The sequence below is a fragment of the Phaseolus vulgaris genome, chromosome 2 (assembly GCF_000499845.2).
Source record: "Phaseolus vulgaris cultivar G19833 chromosome 2, P. vulgaris v2.0, whole genome shotgun sequence".
Classification (NCBI taxonomy): Eukaryota; Viridiplantae; Streptophyta; class Magnoliopsida; order Fabales; family Fabaceae; genus Phaseolus; species Phaseolus vulgaris.
Genome location: NC_023758.2, coordinates 3,742,773 through 3,762,383, shown reverse-complemented (window position 1 = coordinate 3,762,383; position 19,611 = coordinate 3,742,773). Strand labels below are relative to the sequence as shown.

At 33.8% G+C, this 19,611-nt stretch overlaps 3 protein-coding genes and 1 pseudogene across 3 annotated transcripts; 1 reads left to right on the top strand and 3 right to left on the bottom strand.

Annotated features, from left to right (window-relative positions):
* Nucleotides 1-54: 54 nt before the first annotated feature.
* Nucleotides 55-1,718, top strand: LOC137810318 (chalcone synthase 17-like). The gene is made up of 2 exons (XM_068611512.1): nt 55-510; nt 618-1,718. Exons 1-2 carry the CDS (start codon nt 333-335, stop codon nt 1,607-1,609), a joined length of 1,170 nt encoding a protein of 389 aa, XP_068467613.1. The 5' UTR covers nt 55-332; the 3' UTR covers nt 1,610-1,718.
* A 2,704-nt stretch (nt 1,719-4,422) lies between these two features.
* Nucleotides 4,423-6,001, bottom strand: LOC137810317 (chalcone synthase 17-like). Its single transcript, XM_068611511.1, has 2 exons — nt 5,641-6,001; nt 4,423-5,534 (listed from the first exon to the last, which is right to left on the bottom strand). The coding sequence occupies exons 1-2, from the start codon at nt 5,816-5,818 to the stop codon at nt 4,543-4,545; spliced, it is 1,170 nt and encodes a 389-aa protein (XP_068467612.1). The 5' UTR covers nt 5,819-6,001; the 3' UTR covers nt 4,423-4,542.
* A 5,310-nt stretch (nt 6,002-11,311) lies between these two features.
* LOC137810315 (chalcone synthase 17-like) lies at nt 11,312-12,826 on the bottom strand (annotated as a pseudogene).
* A 3,684-nt stretch (nt 12,827-16,510) lies between these two features.
* LOC137810314 (chalcone synthase 17) lies at nt 16,511-18,270 on the bottom strand. Its single transcript, XM_068611509.1, has 2 exons — nt 17,783-18,270; nt 16,511-17,679 (listed from the first exon to the last, which is right to left on the bottom strand). The coding sequence occupies exons 1-2, from the start codon at nt 17,958-17,960 to the stop codon at nt 16,688-16,690; spliced, it is 1,170 nt and encodes a 389-aa protein (XP_068467610.1). The 5' UTR covers nt 17,961-18,270; the 3' UTR covers nt 16,511-16,687.
* Between the last annotated feature and the right edge of the window lie 1,341 nt (nt 18,271-19,611).

The window sequence follows — 19,611 nt, the reverse complement described above, 5'->3', positions numbered from 1 at the left end:
AGTAACCAAGTAGTTTTCATATACAATAAATAATAAGAAAACTTAGTGGTTTCTGATTTTATTTGCATTTCATTGTGGCCGTTCATATGACTTCAAATGCAACCTACCAACGTTGTTGCTTCCAATATCTTCCTGCGCTACCTCGTTGCGACTTAAGATGGCTTTCTTTTTGCACGTGATGCTCACCTACTCTTCTTCCCATCCACCCTGCATGCATATAAAATGCTAACTCCTCCAACATCTTCAAACACACAACTTCAGCAACCAAACCAAAGAACCCTCTCTACCATCTCAACATCACCACTTCATTACTTCTATTCAAGAAAACTGAGATGGTGAGTGTATCCGAGATTCGTCAGGTTCAAAGGGCAGAAGGTCCAGCAACCATCCTTGCCATTGGAACTGCAACCCCATCGAACTGTGTTGATCAGAGCACATATCCTGATTACTACTTCAGAATCACAAACAGTGAGCACATGACCGACCTCAAAGAGAAGTTCCAGCGCATGTGTAAGTCCCTCTCATCTTCTCATATCTACAAAAATCAGAAATCTAACAAGTTTATGATGTTGAATGAAGGTGATGATTAACATTGATATTGGTTTACAATGTTTCAGGTGATAAGTCGATGATAAAGAAGAGATATATGCACCTCAACGAGGAGATACTGAAGGAGAATCCTAACATGTGTGCTTACATGGCACCTTCTTTAGATGCGAGGCAAGACATAGTTGTGGTAGAGGTACCAAAGCTAGGGAAAGAGGCTGCAGTGAAGGCCATAAAGGAGTGGGGACAGCCAAAGTCAAAGATTACACACTTGATATTTTGCACCACTAGTGGCGTGGACATGCCTGGTGCTGATTACCAGCTCACAAAACTCTTGGGACTTCGACCCTATGTGAAGAGGTACATGATGTACCAACAAGGGTGCTTTGCAGGAGGCACGGTTCTTCGAATGGCCAAGGATTTGGCTGAGAACAACAAGGGTGCCCGTGTGCTTGTGGTGTGTTCTGAGATCACTGCAGTGACTTTCCGTGGGCCAAGTGACACCCACCTAGACAGTCTTGTGGGACAGGCATTGTTTGGAGATGGAGCAGCTGCAGTGATTGTTGGTTCTGACCCAATTCCACAGATTGAGAAGCCTTTGTTTGAGCTGGTTTGGACTGCACAGACCATTGCTCCAGACAGTGATGGTGCTATTGATGGCCACCTTCGTGAAGTTGGACTCACGTTTCACCTCCTTAAGGATGTTCCTGGGATTGTCTCAAAGAACATTGGAAAGGCACTTTTTGAGGCCTTCAACCCATTGAACATCTCTGATTACAACTCCATCTTCTGGATCGCACACCCTGGTGGACCTGCAATTCTGGACCAAGTTGAGCAAAAGTTGGGTCTGAAACCTGAAAAGATGAAGGCGACTAGAGATGTGCTGAGTGATTATGGGAACATGTCAAGTGCATGTGTGCTATTCATCTTGGATGAGATGAGGAGAAAATCAGCTGAAAAGGGACTTAAAACAACAGGTGAAGGACTTGAATGGGGTGTTTTGTTTGGTTTTGGACCCGGACTTACTATCGAAACAGTCGTTCTCCACAGTGTCGCAATATAACACTCACACCATGCCTTACCATGTTGTTTCCGCATTCAGATTTTATTTTTAACTTTTTTTATGTATTTTTTGAAAATTTTATTTATAATATTGAGAATAATAATTATAAAAATTAAGAATGTATACTTTTTATTTTATTGATTCCAAAATTAATAAAAGATATATGTATTAAAAAAATTATGTCTCTTTTAAGGATTTATAATAATTTAAGGAGATATTCATGGTTTGAAATAAGGGATGCGAACGAAATGAGGAAGAGTGAATTCGTGAAGTGATTTCTCTCCACCTTCCAAGATGCAAAGATTGAAAGGGAAAGTCACTTAGAATGATGATGTTTTTTTGTTTTGACTTTCATGCAATAATATATAATAATACCTTTTGTTTTTATTATTTTCCATTATATTGTATGATATTTCATACTTTGTTTTATATATGTTCTTTTCATTATATTTGTTGGGGATAATTTGGGGTCATCTGACAACAATTATACTATTATCTTTCTGACGTTAGACGGTCTAGTACTAGTTAGACGATTTACATTGGAATAATTTTAATTTGACAGAAAAACTACAACTATTAGACACCTCTATTGCTTAGATTTTCCAATATTGGGATTCTACCTATGATTACTTTCCAAGCAATATGGTGTGTAGATGGTTGAGCCTTTGTTCTCCAAAATAGTTTAAAAAAAATCATTATACTCCCCAATATAAACTCTCACTAACTTTTTGTATGCTGATTTTATTGTGTACTCATCCACCTCATCATCCTTCCACACCAAATCATCACATCCTTCCTTGTGAATGTTGAGTTTGTTTATGTCTTGGATAAACTCTATGCATTATACTTTTTCTCATTCAAACCAAACTCTTATCCATTGTATACTTCATTCTCATTTATTCCTTGTCCATCTCCCAACCTCCTTAATTGTTGCACTTTTGACAACTGCATCCCCATATATTCTAGGATATTTGTGCATAAGGAAGAATTCTCCACACCATCTATCTTCCCAAAAAATATATTAACTCTATCAAACCATTCCACATGCCATTTTTCCACACACCTCTCTCAAGTCTTTCCACCATCATGACTATGCCCTTTTTTCCACACTAATTCAAATTTCTCCACAAGCCATATTTTAATTTTGGAATACTTTTCCAAAGCCCATTATGGTTCGTAGATCCTAACCTCCATTTCCATTTGGCTAATAGTGCTTTATTAAATAATTTTGTCTCTAACTCCTAGACCCCCTTCCTTTGGCTCGCATACATCATCCCACTTGACCCAAACTATCTTTTTGGTATCATATACTCAATCCTATGAAAAATCCTTTCTATGGTTTTAATTCGATTCCTGGTATTTTTTGGAATTTTGAAGAAGGAAATGTAATATAATGGTAGTTAAGAGATTACAGATTTTAACAGACTCACTCTTCCTTCCTGTAAAAGACAAAACTCTCCCTTTCCATCTCCTCAGTCTATTCTTAATTTTATTAACTAGCCCTTGCCATAGACCTGTTTTTCTAGGGTTTCACCCTACAACCATTCCCAAGTATATAAATGGAATATTCATATGACTACAATTTAAATGATTTGAAAAATAATTCATAAAATTGATCTTTAACCCTAAGTGCAAGTTCAAAACATCTTAAAATAACCTTGATAAAAAATATATTCTTAAAATCATCCTTTACCATGAAAATTGTGCCATCAACTGTAATATATATCCTTCTTTCCAATTTTTATCCCTTCTAACATATTCCTCCTAATTTTTTTGTCTAATTATCTCATTTAATCCTTCAGCTGCAATTAAGAATAAGAATTGTAGGCTTAAATTTTGTGGTGGGACTTTCATTGACCATAATTGAAATGGTTGTTGATTCCCAACACCCCTTTCATCCAATTGATCAATGTATCTTGCAATCATAATCGTCTCATCATATCTTAGATAGATTCCCATCTTACAGTATTATATGCATTTTCAAAATCTACTTTAATAATTACGCAACTACCACACTGCTGTGTATCCTTCCTCCTCCCTCAATAAAAGTTGCATGAGATGAATTATGACCTTGTTTAAAATTGCCTTTAACTTGAAGGATAACTCCTTGGCTATAATTTTATGCAAACTTCAAACTAATGAGATTGACTTATATTCATTTAAACCAAAGGGGTTTTTGGTACGAGTGTTAAAAATGTTGCATTTGTTTCCCTTGAAAATATCTCATTATTTTAGAAGAATTGGACCCCTCCATTATTTCATATTTCATAATTTCCCTAAATTTCTTTTAATGAAAGCAAAATTGAATCATTGGGGCTAGAGCTCTTTGTGCTTTCGCACATGTTTCCCTTCATTTTGGATTAAGTCCCTAGATATATATTTATTGTTTCCCTTAATTCTCTTATATATATTTAATGGTATTAACTTTCATTTGTGACATTGGTTCTCCTCTCTTCCGTATTTGTTTTAAGTGTTTTATCCTTCTTCTTTTTTATCACCAATAAGCCAAAATCAAGTGTTCCTTAGTTCCATATTTTCTATTTCTTTAATGACATCTTGTTCCTCCCCGATACATTAAATGTTTTATCTCTTAGTCTCATAGTTTCGATTTCTTTAATGACATCTTGCTGCTCCCATACATGTAAATCCTATTTTTTTACCCAACTCTCATAACTTTGCAAATACTGTTTTTAGGCAACTCTTTGTTCTCATGTATTCTTTTGTTATCTTCCAAATCTGAAATATCTAATTATCTTATTATTATTTTGCTAGATTTAAATAAATAAAAAAACAATTTATTTGTCAACAAACAATTTATTTGTCAACAAACAATTTTTTTAAACCACGTGTATCATTTTAATGCAAATTACAACCTTCAACAAGTTTTAAAATTGGTACATAATAAAACAATAGAATAGGGTACGGTGTGGGTGTTAGACTGCAACACTGTGGAGAACAACAGTCTCGATGGTAAGACCAGGTCCAAAACCAAACAAAACACCCCATTCAAGTCCTTCACCTGTTGTTTTAAGTCCATTTTCAACTGATTTCCTCCTCATCTCATCCAAGATGAAAAGCACACATGCACTTGACATGTTCCCATAATCACTAAGCACATCTCTAGTGGCCTTCATCTTTTCAGGTTTCAGACCCAACTTTTGCTCAACTTGGTCCAGAATTGCAGGTCCACCAGGGTGTGCAATCCAGAAGATGGAGTTGTAATCAGAGATGTTCAATGGGTTGAAGGCCTCAAAAAGTGCCTTTCCAATGTTCTTTGAGACAATCCCAGGAACATCCTTAAGGAGGTGAAACGTGAGTCCAACTTCACGAAGGTGGCCATCAATAGCACCATCACTGTCTGGAGCAATGGTCTGTGCAGTCCAAACCAGCTCAAACAAAGGCTTCTCAATCTGTGGAATTGGGTCAGAACCAACAATCACTGCAGCTGCTCCATCTCCAAACAATGCCTGTCCCACAAGACTGTCTAGGTGGGTGTCACTTGGCCCACGGAAAGTCACTGCAGTGATCTCAGAACACACCACAAGCACACGGGCACCCTTGTTGTTCTCAGCCAAATCCTTGGCCATTCGAAGAACCGTGCCTCCTGCAAAGCACCCTTGTTGGTACATCATGTACCTCTTCACATAGGGTCGAAGTCCCAAGAGTTTTGTGAGCTGGTAATCAGCACCAGGCATGTCCACGCCACTAGTGGTGCAAAATATCAAGTGTGTAATCTTTGACTTTGGCTGTCCCCACTCCTTTATGGCCTTCACTGCAGCCTCTTTCCCTAGCTTTGGTACCTCTACCACAACTATGTCTTGCCTCGCATCTAAAGAAGGTGCCATGTAAGCACACATGTTAGGATTCTCCTTCAGTATCTCCTCGTTGAGGTGCATATATCTCTTCTTTATCATCGACTTATCACCTGAAACATTGTAAACCAATATCAATGTTAATCATCACCTTCATTCAACATCATAAACTTGTTAGATTTCTGATTTTTGTAGATATGAGAAGATGAGAGGACTTACACATGCGCTGGAACTTCTCTTTGAGGTCGGTCATGTGCTCACTGTTTGTGATTCTGAAGTAGTAATCAGGATATGTGCTCTGATCAACACAGTTCGATGGGGTTGCAGTTCCAATGGCAAGGATGGTTGCTGGGCCTTCTGCCCTTTGAGCCTGGCGGATCTCGGATACACTCACCATCTCAGTTTTCTTGAATAGAAGTAATGAAGTGGTGATGTTTTCGATGGTAGAGAGGGTTGTTGGTTTGGTTGCTGAAGTTGTGTGTTTGAAGATGTTGGAGGAGTTAGCGTTTTATATGAATGGAAGAGTGGATAGGAAGTAGGGTGTGGGTGAGTATCACGTGCAAAAAGGAAAGCCATCTTAGTTGAAAACATTTTTATCAGTTTGGTGGCATGTTATAGAAGACCATCTCAGCCACCGTATAACTCATTGGTCATTGGTGATATTTTATGCATCTCTATACCCTATTAAATTAGTCTATCAGAGCTATTTGGTTGGATCTTTTTGTGTGTTTGTGATGTTTGAGTCAACCTTGGTAGCGCAGCAAGAAAAGTATAGCTCTTGTGGTGGTAGGTAGCATCTTAAATTACATCAACGGCCACAAACAAATGAAACTAAAATCTATGTGTAGAGTTGCGCCATGTCATGGTGTATGACTATCCAGTGTTTTGGATGGCACACCACTACCTCTTCCTATATTTGACTTTATGTTTTCTACTTGGTTACATTGCAGGTCATGGTCAAGCATCAATGAGCATTATAAACCCATAAAAAAGTGTGGCAACTGAATATTGTAACTTATATTTCAAATAAAGAAGTTGTTTCTTTAACAGTCAAGGTTGAGGAGCTACCTACCCATTTTCTACCATTAAAGCATCTGTAGTTTGCTTGATGATCTTCTCTTTATAATATAAGTTTTAGATAACATTCTTTTATATTTGTTGATCTTACTGGATAATAAGAGTATCACCTAAACATCTCAAGTGCATTTTATCTAAATGAATAAGAAATATGCTTTTCAAAAGTAACTAGAGTATAAAGAAATCATATACCTATAATACATACACCTTAATAATATGTACAATTATTTTAATTATGTCCTTACTAACTAAAAGCAATAGTATTTACTTGTTATCTATTATTTATTTATAATTTATATTTGGATATACACTTGATATACTTGTTATCTGTTATTTATTTGGATATACAGGTTCTAAATAAAGTAATCAAATTAAAGATATTGATGAAAAAAACATTAACAATTAAAAATGTTAGAAATTAAAGTTATTTAAAAAAAAAATAGTTTTTCAAAACTATATTTGGCGGTGTAATTTATTTAAATTTGTTTTTTAAAAGATTAAATTTATTTGTATTAATATTTTATTATGTAATTTTTTATTTGGATACACACTCTTATCTTAGTTACTGTGACCACATATGCAACAAGATCAACACTCTCAATGAAAATGAGGATGTTAAAATTGAACATAAGAAGTAAAACACTTTTGTTTTTGCCCTCTTCCTTTGTTGTTCTCTTATCTTTCTATCCTTTGTAGTGGTGGTCGTGTTTGACACGTTTCCTCATATAGGAATCATTGAAGGAGGGTTTAAAAGATTTTTTTTTCTTTGTCGATTGTGGACTTTCCCTTAATGAAGTGTATCCAGGGAATGAATCTGTGTATGCCTTCCTTGTGTTGTTTTTCTCATATCGTCTGACTATTCAGTGTATAAGTATTAGCGGGATCAATTTTATCTGTCCCACGGTGGACACCAAATGTTCTCATCGACAAACCTGAGTCGGATCTTGAAGGTGGATTCTGGGTCAACCTTTCAAGATTGTCGTTTCGATATGCTTGAAGATCACAATGAGAGAAGCTCCACCTGTTGACAAGACTACGACGGTCAAGTCAATGAGAGCATAAAAATATGAGTGTAGTGTAAATTAAATGAAATATGCTTACTTTTATTTGGGGTCTTAGGGAGTTAGTAACCGCATAATTAGTTACTACCTCTCTGCACAGGGTGTTTTGGGATTGTGTAGACATTTCGTATGTAAACGGTGAATGAAATTCGAACCCAGGTTCCTTCAGTAACCAAAAAAAATTAACCACTACACCAAACAAATTCTTTAGTATTATTATGATTTTTATTATACTTATTATTATTAATAATATTAACAATATGAATATAATATTAACAATATATGAATATAATATTAACAATATATGAATATAATATTAACAATATATGAATATAATATTAACAATATATGAATATAACATTAATATAATATTAATAATATAAATATAATTTATACCTATATATAAAGGGGATTCTCATCTTAACTGCTCTTAATTTTGTTTCTTATTTTATTCTTATATTAATATTTAATTTTATTATTGTATGATGGTCATTGTGTCATTTCTTATTCCCCTCTTAACTGCTCTTAATTTTTTTTCTCATTTTATCCTTATATTGATATTTAATTTTATTATTGTAGTATGATCATTGTGTCATTTCTTATTTTTGTCTACAGTATTTGGTATACGTAGTGGAGGCGTTTTGGATTGAAAGAGATGTGGAGGAACAGTTATGAATTGAAAGAGGGGTGGATGAGTGATTATGAATTGAAAGAGAGGTGAATGAGTGGTTATGAATTGAAAAAGATGATTTATTTTGAAAATTAATTGCATAATGAGAGAGTGTCTGTTTTATGAGAGAGAAATAAATTTAATAAAATATTTGAAATAAATGGAGCAACCGTCTTGAATGGAAAGAGCTCATTTATTTTGAAAATTAATTGCATAATGAGAGGGAGTGTCTATTGTATGAGAGAGAAATAAATATTAGGAAACGTGAGTAGTGTCCAAACATGAACAATTTTATTATTACTGAGCGGTTACCACTTTCTTCAGTAGTTTCCACCGTTTACATCCACTTTCTTATGAATGAGTAGTTTTCACAAGTTACATCCACTCCCTTATAATGAGTAGTTGAACGGTTATCACTTTCTTCCATAGTTTTCACCGTTTACATCTACTTTCTTACGAATGAGTAGTTTTCACCAGTTATATTCACTTCCTTATAAGGAGTAGTTTTCACTAGTTGCATCCAAAGAAAAAAAATGCTCATAAATTTTGACACATCTTGAACCCTCTTCCTTCACGCTCCATGTTCTTCTCTTACTCTCACCCATCTTAGTCTCTCTTCAATCACCACTGTACAACAATAACCACCATTGCTTCCTCCTTCTCACACTTCCCAAAGCGTTTGAAGCAGAGACGCATCTCATTGTTATAGGATTTGAACATTTTTGTTTCTATTGCTTTCTTAATTTTTTTTATATTTTTGTATGAATCCTAAGCCCAGCTTTGCGGGCAAAGTTTTTATGTCTATTGATGTTTTGATCTATTAGATATTACATAAGTTGAAAGTTTGGTAATTTGTATTTAGTTTATTATTTTATTTTTTTCAACTTCTTTGCCATGGAAGACGTGGATTCAATTGATATGGTGATAGATTCTACAACTTCCCAACATACAACCCTTGCATAAGACGTTTGATGAACATGAAAGTTACTATTCTAAACTTGAAATGGGAAGATCTTGAATAACATTACCATTTGCATTATGTTTTGACATTATTTGCTGCTCCATTTTTTTAAACCTTAATTTTAATCTTGATAACCTTACAAAGTTTAACATTACACCCAAGTTAAATCAAAATTTAATATTAAAAAATAATAAAATAAAAATATAAAAAAATTAATGTAAAATCTTAATAAAACTATTATCAGTGGTGCATTTAGATCATTTACATGTCTTCTCATATAATTTAATATTTATTAAAATTAATGAATATAAAAATAGTAAAAATGAAAAATGCGGATACACATGCACATGAGTGCTTGTGTTCCCGCTAGTATTAATAATATGAATATTATGAATATTAATACTACTAATATTAATATTAATAATAATATTATTATTAATAATATTAATAATATGAATAATATTAATAAATATTAATAATATCAATAATATTAATATAATATTAATAATATGAATATAATATTAATAATATGAATATAATTTATTTTATTTTTATTATTATTAATATGTATAAATTATATTAATAATAATAAGTATAATAAAAATGATAATATAATCATAAAACTTGTCTGGTCTAGTGGTTGATGCTTAGTGGTTGATGCTTAGTGGTTGATGCTTTTAGATGCATCAACATCCGTTTTATCTGCAGCTGTAACAAGGTTGTTATTTTCTTTATTGGTAAAGATTAAATAAATTAATTGGAGCATATGTCTTTACAAAAGATAAAAAAAAACAGATATGAAGCTTGTGGATGACGCTCATATATGAAGTTCGGAAGCCTTATCTCTGTTGGTGTTGTCACTGCTTATGTTTTGTTTTTTGTTGTAGTGTTGGAGGTTAGGTATTTGTTTGTTTTGTGGAAGAACCAAAAGATGGTTTCGCTTGTACGATTATACATCCAAAAGAAACAAGTCTTGTGTATTTTTGTTATTTGATTTGTCTTTGTTTAGTGTTTTAAACATTAGACTGGGTATATTCAGAGTGCCATTTTTTTTGGAAGATATTTATAAGCTTCTATAAGGGTTTTTTTTGTTATAGGTTGTGGATAGGACTATGCTCTTGTTGATTCTGTTTTTCGGGTTCTCATGTAACAATTCTTTATTAGATTGTGTTTTGGAAGCTTTGTGAATATTTTTTTATAAGGATTAGGATATCTCTTAAATATCTCTTTTTATTCATTTTATTCATTGTCAATGAAAAAAAGATATGAAACATTTAAGGAATTTTTTATTCATTTTATTCTTTGCCAATGAAAAAAAGATATGAAACATTTAAGGAATGTTTTAACCTCTATACAAAAAAAAGTTAGTTAGAGTTAGTTAGGGTAGTAATTTCCAAAAGAATAAACTCACAACAACAACTAGTTACAACAAAGTCTACCAAAAAAACACAAAAATTGTCCCAAGTTCATTTACAATGGTAAGTGATCCTTAGAGTTATAAAATCTTTCTATCACACAAAATATTTGGAACATGCTTTCTTACACAAGTTGTACTGACTAGGTCGAAAGACCGTTAACATATTAAAAGATGAATAAAGTTAGAATATTATAAAGAAATAATAAAATAGTTAACAATATATCAACACCTAGTGAATAAGCCCAAAACACTAAAAATATATTTAGTAAATGCAAAGTGTGAAAAGTAAAAACCCAATTAAATTAATAAAACTCAATAATGAGCATTATAAATAGTTGATTTGTTTAATTGGGTAAGTAGAGTGTTTTTTATATTACCTAAGCAAACTGATTCTGACTTTATCATCGGAGCACCTTGCAGGTACATCCACCCAACCAGGAGTAAGCCCAAATCCAGCAGTCAAGAGTGAGCCTAAATCCAACGGTTGAGAATAAGCCCAAATCCAACCGTCGAAAGTAAGCCCAAATCCAGAGCAGCCGAGAGTGAATCCACGTCTAATAGATGAAAGTGAGTCAAAACCCATATAACCAAATAATAGTTCAAGTCAACTGATCGAGTAACTAAAAATTCAAGTTGTTAGCTAGAGATCGAAAAGTTCGTTTCAAGATAAAAACGAAAAAGTTTCCCCGTAAGAACACAAGTAATTTTCAAATCAATAAAACAAATTATTTTTTTATAATATTATAACTCTCTGTATTATAAATACAATTATTAATCTGATAAAAAAGTCAAAAATAAAATCTCAATGCGGAAACAATAGGGTAGAGCATGGTGTGGGTGTTATATTGCGACACTGTGGAGAACGACGGTCTCGATGGTAAGTCCTGGTCCAAAACCAAACAAAACACCCCATTCAAGTCCTTCACCTGTTGTTTTAAGTCCCTTTTCAGCTGATTTCCTCCTCATCTCATCCAAGATGAATAGCACACATGCACTTGACATGTTCCCATAATCACTCAGCACATCTCTTGTGGCCTTCATCTTTTCAGGTTTCAGACCCAACTTTTGCTCAACTTGGTCCAGAATTGCAGGTCCACCAGGGTGTGCAATCCAGAATATGGAGTTGTAATCAGAGATGTTCAATGGGTTGAAGGCCTCAAAAAGTGCCTTTCCAATGTTCTTTGAGACAATCCCAGGAACATCCTTAAGGAGGTGAAACGTGAGTCCAACTTCACGAAGGTGGCCATCAATAGCACCATCACTGTCTGGAGCAATGGTCTGTGCAGTCCAAACCAACTCAAACAAAGGCTTCTCAATCTGTGGAATTGGGTCAGAACCAACAATCACTGCAGCTGCTCCATCTCCAAACAATGCCTGTCCCACAAGACTGTCAAGGTGGGTGTCACTTGGCCCACGGAAGGTCACTGCAGTGATCTCAGAACACACCACAAGCACACGGGCACCTTTGTTGTTCTCAGCCAAATCCTTGGCCAATTGAAGAACCGTGCCTCCTGCAAAGCACCCTTGTTGGTACATCATGTACCTCTTCACATAGGGCCGAAGTCCCAAGAGTTTGGTGAGCTGGTAATCAGCACCAGGCATGTCCACGCCACTAGTGGTGCAAAATATCAAGTGTGTAATCTTTGACTTTGGCTGTCCCCACTCCTTTATGGCCTTCACTGCAGCCTCTTTCCCTAACTTTGGTACCTCTACCACCACTATGTCTTGTCTCGCATCCAAAGAAGGTGCCATGTAAGCACACATGTTAGGATTCTCCTTCAGTATCTCCTCGTTGAGGTGCATATATCTCTTCTTTATCATCGACTTGTCACCTGAAACATTTTAAACCAATATCAATATTAATCATCTTCATTCAACATCATAAACTTGGTAATAAATTTAGGATTTTGGTAGATATGAGAAGATGAGAGGACTTACACATGCGCTGGAACTTCTCTTTGAGGTCGGTCATGTGCTCACTGTTTGTGATTCTGAAGTAGTAATCGGGATGTGCTCTGATCAACACAGTTTGATGGGGTTGCAGTTCCAATGGCAAGGATGTTTGCTGGGCCTTCTGCCCTTTGAGCCTGGCGGATCTCGGATACACTCACCATCTTAGTTTTCTTGAATAGAAGTAATGAAGTGGTGATGTTTTCGATGGTAGAGAGGGTTGTTGGTTTGGTTGCTGAAGTTGTGTGTTTGAAGATGTTGGAGGAGTTAGCGTTTTATATGCATGGAGGGTGGATAGGAAGAAGAGTAGGTGAGCATCACGTGTATGACCAATTTCCACCTTTCGTCGAAAGCACATGTTGTATAGTTTCCATGTGGTAGTTTGTGACATATGAGAAGTTCGGTTTAGAAGACCATCTCTAACTCCGTTAACTCGTCATCTATCTTTGAATTGACCAACCAATAATTGGTGATATTTTATCACGTGTGCGTCGAACTTGGCTTTGGAGTGAAAATGTTGAATGAATTATTCTCCTACCGTCCATCAACTACAGATGCTGTGGGTTGACTTTTTTAATCCAGGGTTAATTTATGCTAATGCTGTTATTTAGTTTTACTAGTTTTAATCAAAAGTTGTTTAGAACTTTAAGAGCTGTAAAGTATATTTTCCTAAATAATTAACACACTTTTGTAACGTTAATGGAGTGAACGGTGGTAGCGCAGGAAGATACCGGAGGCAATAGTGTTGGTAGGTTGCAGGTGAAGTAATCGAACGGTCACAATGAAATCCCAATAAAATCAGAGACCACTAATTCTTCATATTATTTTATTGTATATTCTCTCCTGTTGGTTACTTCGTTTGTCATCGTCAAGCAGCATTAAGTTCTATGAACCCATAAAAGAATTTTTCCACTCAATATTTTAAATTAAAATTCAAAGTGGTTAGTTCATTCTTCAACGGTCAACCTATTGGAGCTACCATTTTCTAGTTTGCTCTTCTATTTATATCATATTTTTTAATAACATTCTTTTAATGCATTTTTTTCGTACTTTATATTTTAAAAATTTGTTACCTAAATTTTTCTATTAACTAATTAAATATTAATTTAAAAATTATTTATTAATAATATCAATTATTTTAGATACTAATAAAGTTTTTAGTCTTTGAAATAATATATAATTTAGTGAATATAATAATTAATTTTATCTTTAACCAAGTGACAGATGAAGATGTGCAAGTAGAATTGGTTGAGGAAGAATCACTTTTGAGTCTTAAGTACGAATGATAGAATCAAACATGAAATAATCTTTTCCAAAGTATAAGTGGTTTTTTAGGTTTTATGCTTTGCTTATAGTGTAATTTAAAATTTATTTTGACTTTAATTTACAAATTCAAAGAAGTTTATTTTTTACATTCAATTTTTTAAAAATTGATTCCATAAACTATTTTCTATATGCATTTATACACAATAAATTTATTCTATCACAATCAAATCTTTAAAAAAAATTTACTCACTTTCACTCGATCTACAATCTCACTTTCCTCACTCTTTTTATCCTTTTTTTTTTTTACCTTTTTCATCCTTTTCTTAATCTAAACACAATTTGTTTTGATTGGAAGTGGAGAAAGAAACAAAATGATGAGAAAAACAATAAAAAAATAGGTGGTTTGGATTAAAGAAAAATAAATATATTTGAGTATAAAGTTGCAGATATGATTGATTTTTTTAATTTTTAATTTTAATAATATTATATTATTTATTTATTTTATTATAATAAATAAAAACATAAATATTAATAAAAAATTAACCAACATCAATCAATTATGTTCAAGACGTATCGATTATGAAAGACCAACATAATCGGTTATGAATAAGAATATAATTTATTATGACTACAATTTGCATAAAAAAATGACTATAATTTGCATAAATCTTCGCTCTTATGCAAAGAATTTTTTATCATAAAAATTGTGTTTTTTCAATGATTTGGTGTCTCAATTGTTAGATCTAAACACTTTTGTTTTAATTAACAATAAAAAATAATATAAATGAGAATACTTGGGTACTCCAATCCACGTACAATACGCCTAGTTCTTAGCCAAAATTTGTACATATCCAGCTTACTATAATACAAAAAATAAGGCAACAACATAACCCATGTCCAGGATATAAGGCATGACATCTCCACAAAGGTATGTTGGTTCTTTGCTCCTCCCCAGTATCAGAGGTTGAATCACACTCAGCAATATGTGTTCTCATCCAAAATAGAACCCACCATAAAAGAGGAGGAAGATAGTTAACCATCAATGTAGTGATTTCAAACTTTCATATACATCAAAGCACCAATCAGAATAAGAGAAGTTTGATTTTGGGAATTTATAAGTTACCCATGTCCCACACCTTTACTTGTGCCATAACAAAAGTTTCAAAAGGATCTACCACTCCATTATTAAAAATAATCTTATTTCTATGATTCCAAATTCCCCAAATAATGGTTGTCCACATACACTTTCAAACACAATTACCCACATAATTTAGGTCCATAAAGCCAATATGTTCAAAATGTTGAGTAGTATTATCACAATGTACAAAAACTCTACCAACCCACACATCAGACATACACCACACTTTAGAAGCTACTTTGCATGTAAAGAAAAGATGATTTACTGTTTCTAGCTCAATCCCACACATGACACACATCCCCCCACCACTCTAAATTCCTCTATGTAATAGATTATCATAGGTTGCAATTTTCCCAGTTAGAATACGCCAAACACATAATATAACTTTATTGATAGTTCTCGCATTGATGTTGCATAATTACACCCCTATGAAATTTTTTTTGATGTAATTTTCTACATAATTGCGTCTTACTCATGTGAACTCAATCAAAATGTTATGGGTGAACATTTATTGAAATTTCTAAGCAACGTGTCTCCCACACCTTTGAGGATCAATCCTATCTTAATGGGCTAATTTTTTTATACAATTTTCTCACTAAGCATGTCTCTACACTCAATTGGGTGCAACTTACACTCAATTTTGAAAGTTTTTTCTATTCTTTATAATTGGGTGCAAAGCTCACCTTATGAACTTGTTTCATGAGGTTGTGTTAGGCTTAAAGTCCACTTCTTAACATGGTATCAGAGCCATTTAAAAACCTATCATAGTGAGTGTTTGTTGGGCCTATTGTGTCACCCGCTATCGGACCGTTATCGGACCACCTATAACATATATCTTCACACATGTGAGGGGTGTGTTGGAGATCTCACATCAACTATAAATTAAGATATTTCATTCTTTATAAGTGGGTGCAAACCTCACCTTATAAGCCAGTTTTACGAAGTTGAGTTAGGCTTAAAACTCACTTCTTAACAACATTATCTACAAATTTAGAAACTCAGTGTAAATCTTATTAATAAATTTCTAACACGGTTTTCTATGAACATGTTTCCATAACCATGTGATGCAATTACAAACTTATAATTGAAATTCTATTATAATTTTATATATTAACACATATTCCAGACAAGTTTTCTCATCTTTGTTTTGTTGTATTCACGATCCAGTTTTTCACTTTCATTCCAATTTTAACTTTTGTAAATTAAATGAATAGAAAAATACAGTTTATAACAACTTTTTATTATGCTTTTCAATTTTGTTAAAAAACTACCACCATCACACTTTTTCATTCTAATTTGTATTATTTTTAAATATATAGAATCGCTTTCAAATTATATATATTTGATATCAATTTTTTATTATTCTTTTCAATTTTGCTAGAAAACTACCACTATCAAGCATTTCCCTAAATTTACGTCATTTCCAAAATAAAAAAATCTCGACAATTTATTGTAGTATTTATTTCATGTCAATGATAATTTATTATTTCATATTAGACAGGTAAAAGATTCATGCAAAAAAAAAATGTAAAGTAATAAAAAGGCAAAGTATTTGGAAAATGCTTTCTATTTTTTGCACAATTAATTTTGGAATCAATAAAATCAAAATTATACATTTTTAATTCTTATAATTATTATATTATAAATAAAATTTTCAACAAATACATAAAAAAATCAAAAATAAAATCTCAATGCAGAAACAATAGGGTAGGGAATGGTGTGGGTGTTATATTGCGACACTGTGGAGAACGACGGTCTCGATGGTAAGTCCAGGTCCAAAACCAAACAAAACACCCCATTCAAGTCCTTCACCTGTTGTTTTAAGTCCCTTTTCAGCTGATTTCCTCCTCATCTCATCCAAGATGAATAGCACACATGCACTTGACATGTTCCCATAATCACTCAGCACATCTCTAGTGGCCTTCATCTTTTCAGGTTTCAGACCCAACTTTTGCTCAACTTGGTCCAGAATTGCAGGTCCACCAGGGTGTGCAATCCAGAAGATGGAGTTGTAATCAGATATGTTCAATGGGTTGAAGGCCTCAAAAAGTGCCTTTCCAATGTTCTTTGAGACAATCCCAGGAACATCCTTAAGGAGGTGAAACGTGAGTCCAACTTCACGAAGGTGACCATCAATAGCACCATCACTGTCTGGAGCAATGGTCTGTGCAGTCCAAACCAACTCAAACAAAGGCTTCTCAATCTGTGGAATTGGGTCAGAACCAACAATCACTGCAGCTGCTCCATCTCCAAACAATGCCTGTCCCACAAGACTGTCTAGGTGGGTGTCACTTGGCCCACGGAAAGTCACTGCAGTGATCTCAGAACACACCACAAGCACACGGGCACCTTTGTTGTTCTCAGCCAAATCCTTGGCCAATCGAAGAACCGTGCCTCCTGCAAAGCATCCTTGTTGGTACATCATGTACCTCTTCACATAGGGCCGAAGTCCCAAGAGTTTGGTGAGCTGGTAATCAGCACCAGGCATGTCGACACCACTGGTGGTGCAAAATATCAAGTGTGTAATCTTTGACTTTGGCTGTCCCCACTCCTTTATGGCCTTCACTGCAGCCTCTTTCCCTAACTTTGGTACCTCTACCACCACTATGTCTTGCCTCGCATCCAAAGAAGGTGCCATGTAAGCACACATGTTAGGATTCTCCTTCAGTATCTCCTCGTTCAAATGCATATATCTCTTCTTTATCATCGACTTGTCACCTGAAACATTGTAAACCAATATCAATGTTAATCACCTTCATTCAACATCATAAACTTGTTAAATTTAGGATTTTGGTAGATATGAGAAGATGAGAGGACTTACACATGCGCTGAAACTTCTCTTTGAGGTCGGTCATGTGCTCACTGTTTGTGATTCTGAAGTAGTAATCGGGATATGTGCTCTGATCAACACAGTTAGATGGGGTTGCAGTTCCAATGGCAAGGATGGTTGCTGGACCTTCTGCCCTTTGAGCCTGTCGGATCTCAGATACACTCACCATCTTAGTTTTCTTGAATAGAACCAATGAAGTGGTGATGTTGACAATGGTTTAGAACACGGAATGAAGCACTGCGATTTGGTTGACAGATGAAAGAAGTGACCAAATTCACAGCACTTGAGTGGTAGAGAGGGTTGTTGGTTTGGTTGCTGAAGTTGTGTGTTGGAAGATGTTGGAGGAGTTAGCGTTTTATATGTAGGAAGTGGGTAGGTGGGTATCACGTGCATCACCAATAGCATTTTCCATTACGAGGGTTTGGTGGCATAGTTTAGAAGACCATCTCTCTGCCACCATATAACTAATTGGTTCATTCATTTCCAAAAGTAGCAACCAATAATTGGTGATATTTTATGCATCTCTACCTTATGAGATTATTCTATCTGTGCCACTTGCTTTGAACTTTTTGTGTGTCTCTCTCTGACCTTTCAGTCAACCTTGGTAGGGCAGCTAGAAAAGTAAACCACTTGTGGTGGTAGGTGGCCTCTTAAATTACATCAACGGCTAGAATGACATGAAACTAAAATCAATGGGTACAATTGCGCCATGTCATCGGGTAGCCTCTTAATATTCAGTGTTTGTGTCTTTATTTATTTTATTGTATAATTTGTATTTAGTGAGATTGTGGGTGATGATGAAGCATGATTGAGTTCTACAAACACAAAAAATGTGGGCATTGAATATTTTAACATAAATTTCAAAAAGAGAATATGATTATTGAACGGTCAAGGTCCAGCTACCTACCCATTTTCTACTAATAAAGTGTTTTTAGTTTGGTTGATGCTCTTCTATTTATACAATAAGTTTTAGATATCATTATTGTATACGTTTTTTTTATAATCTTATTAACTATAATAGTATGTCCTAAACATCTTATTTGGATTTTATCTAAATAAATGAGAACAATTATACTTGTGAGAGGTGACTTCTTCCTGACTTACACCATGGGGTGACTGTCTCTTCAAGGGAATACTTGAATATTTTAGTGATTTAGTATTTCCTTTTTAGCAACAACAATAATAATAAAAGTTAATTGTTAGTATTTTAGTGTTGGTATGTATTTTATGACGTGAGGTTATATTTTGATGGTTGTTAAAGGCAAGTTTTTTTTTTGTTGGTTTTGGATAAGAAATTATTGATAGTTTTTGTTGGTTGTTTGAGGCAAGTTAAGGAGTGGGATTTTATATTCTTTTTTTTCTTATTTTTTTATTAGGGTTGGGTCCATCCTTAAATAATTCTTATTTATTTATTGTTTCTTGTAAAAAAAATTATATTATTAAAATTTATATAATATATATATATATATATATATATAATTAATTAATTTTAATAATAAACATTTTAAGTACCGATCTTTTATATCTTAGAAACATTATAATAAACATTATATGTATATAATATTATATAATTGATCAACTTTTAAATAATTTAAGTATATGTTTTGATTATGTGTAAATAAGGACAAAACATGACATGTGTAATAACTTTCTTAACTTTCAAATGATTCATCCATTAAGAAATAGAAATATAAATGTCAACCACTTAGTTAAAGGAGAGAGAGACAAATGTATTTTATTTCATATATATACACGTGAGTAGTCAATTATTTTTATTAAATAGGTTAGAAACAACTATTTAAATATTTTACAATAATTAT

Excerpts from the sequence above, each read along its gene's own strand:
- LOC137810314 (XM_068611509.1), bottom strand. The coding sequence starts at position 17,960 with ATGGTGAGTGTATCTGAGATCCGACAGGCTCAAAGGGCAGAAGGTCCA. Across the intron at positions 17,680-17,782 it reads AGAGAAGTTTCAGCGCATGT|GTGACAAGTCGATGATAAAG; the intron begins GTAAGTCCTCTC and ends ACAATGTTTCAG.
- LOC137810317 (XM_068611511.1), bottom strand. The coding sequence starts at position 5,818 with ATGGTGAGTGTATCCGAGATCCGCCAGGCTCAAAGGGCAGAAGGCCCA. Across the intron at positions 5,535-5,640 it reads AGAGAAGTTCCAGCGCATGT|GTGATAAGTCGATGATAAAG; the intron begins GTAAGTCCTCTC and ends ACAATGTTTCAG.
- LOC137810318 (XM_068611512.1), top strand. The coding sequence starts at position 333 with ATGGTGAGTGTATCCGAGATTCGTCAGGTTCAAAGGGCAGAAGGTCCA. Across the intron at positions 511-617 it reads AGAGAAGTTCCAGCGCATGT|GTGATAAGTCGATGATAAAG; the intron begins GTAAGTCCCTCT and ends ACAATGTTTCAG.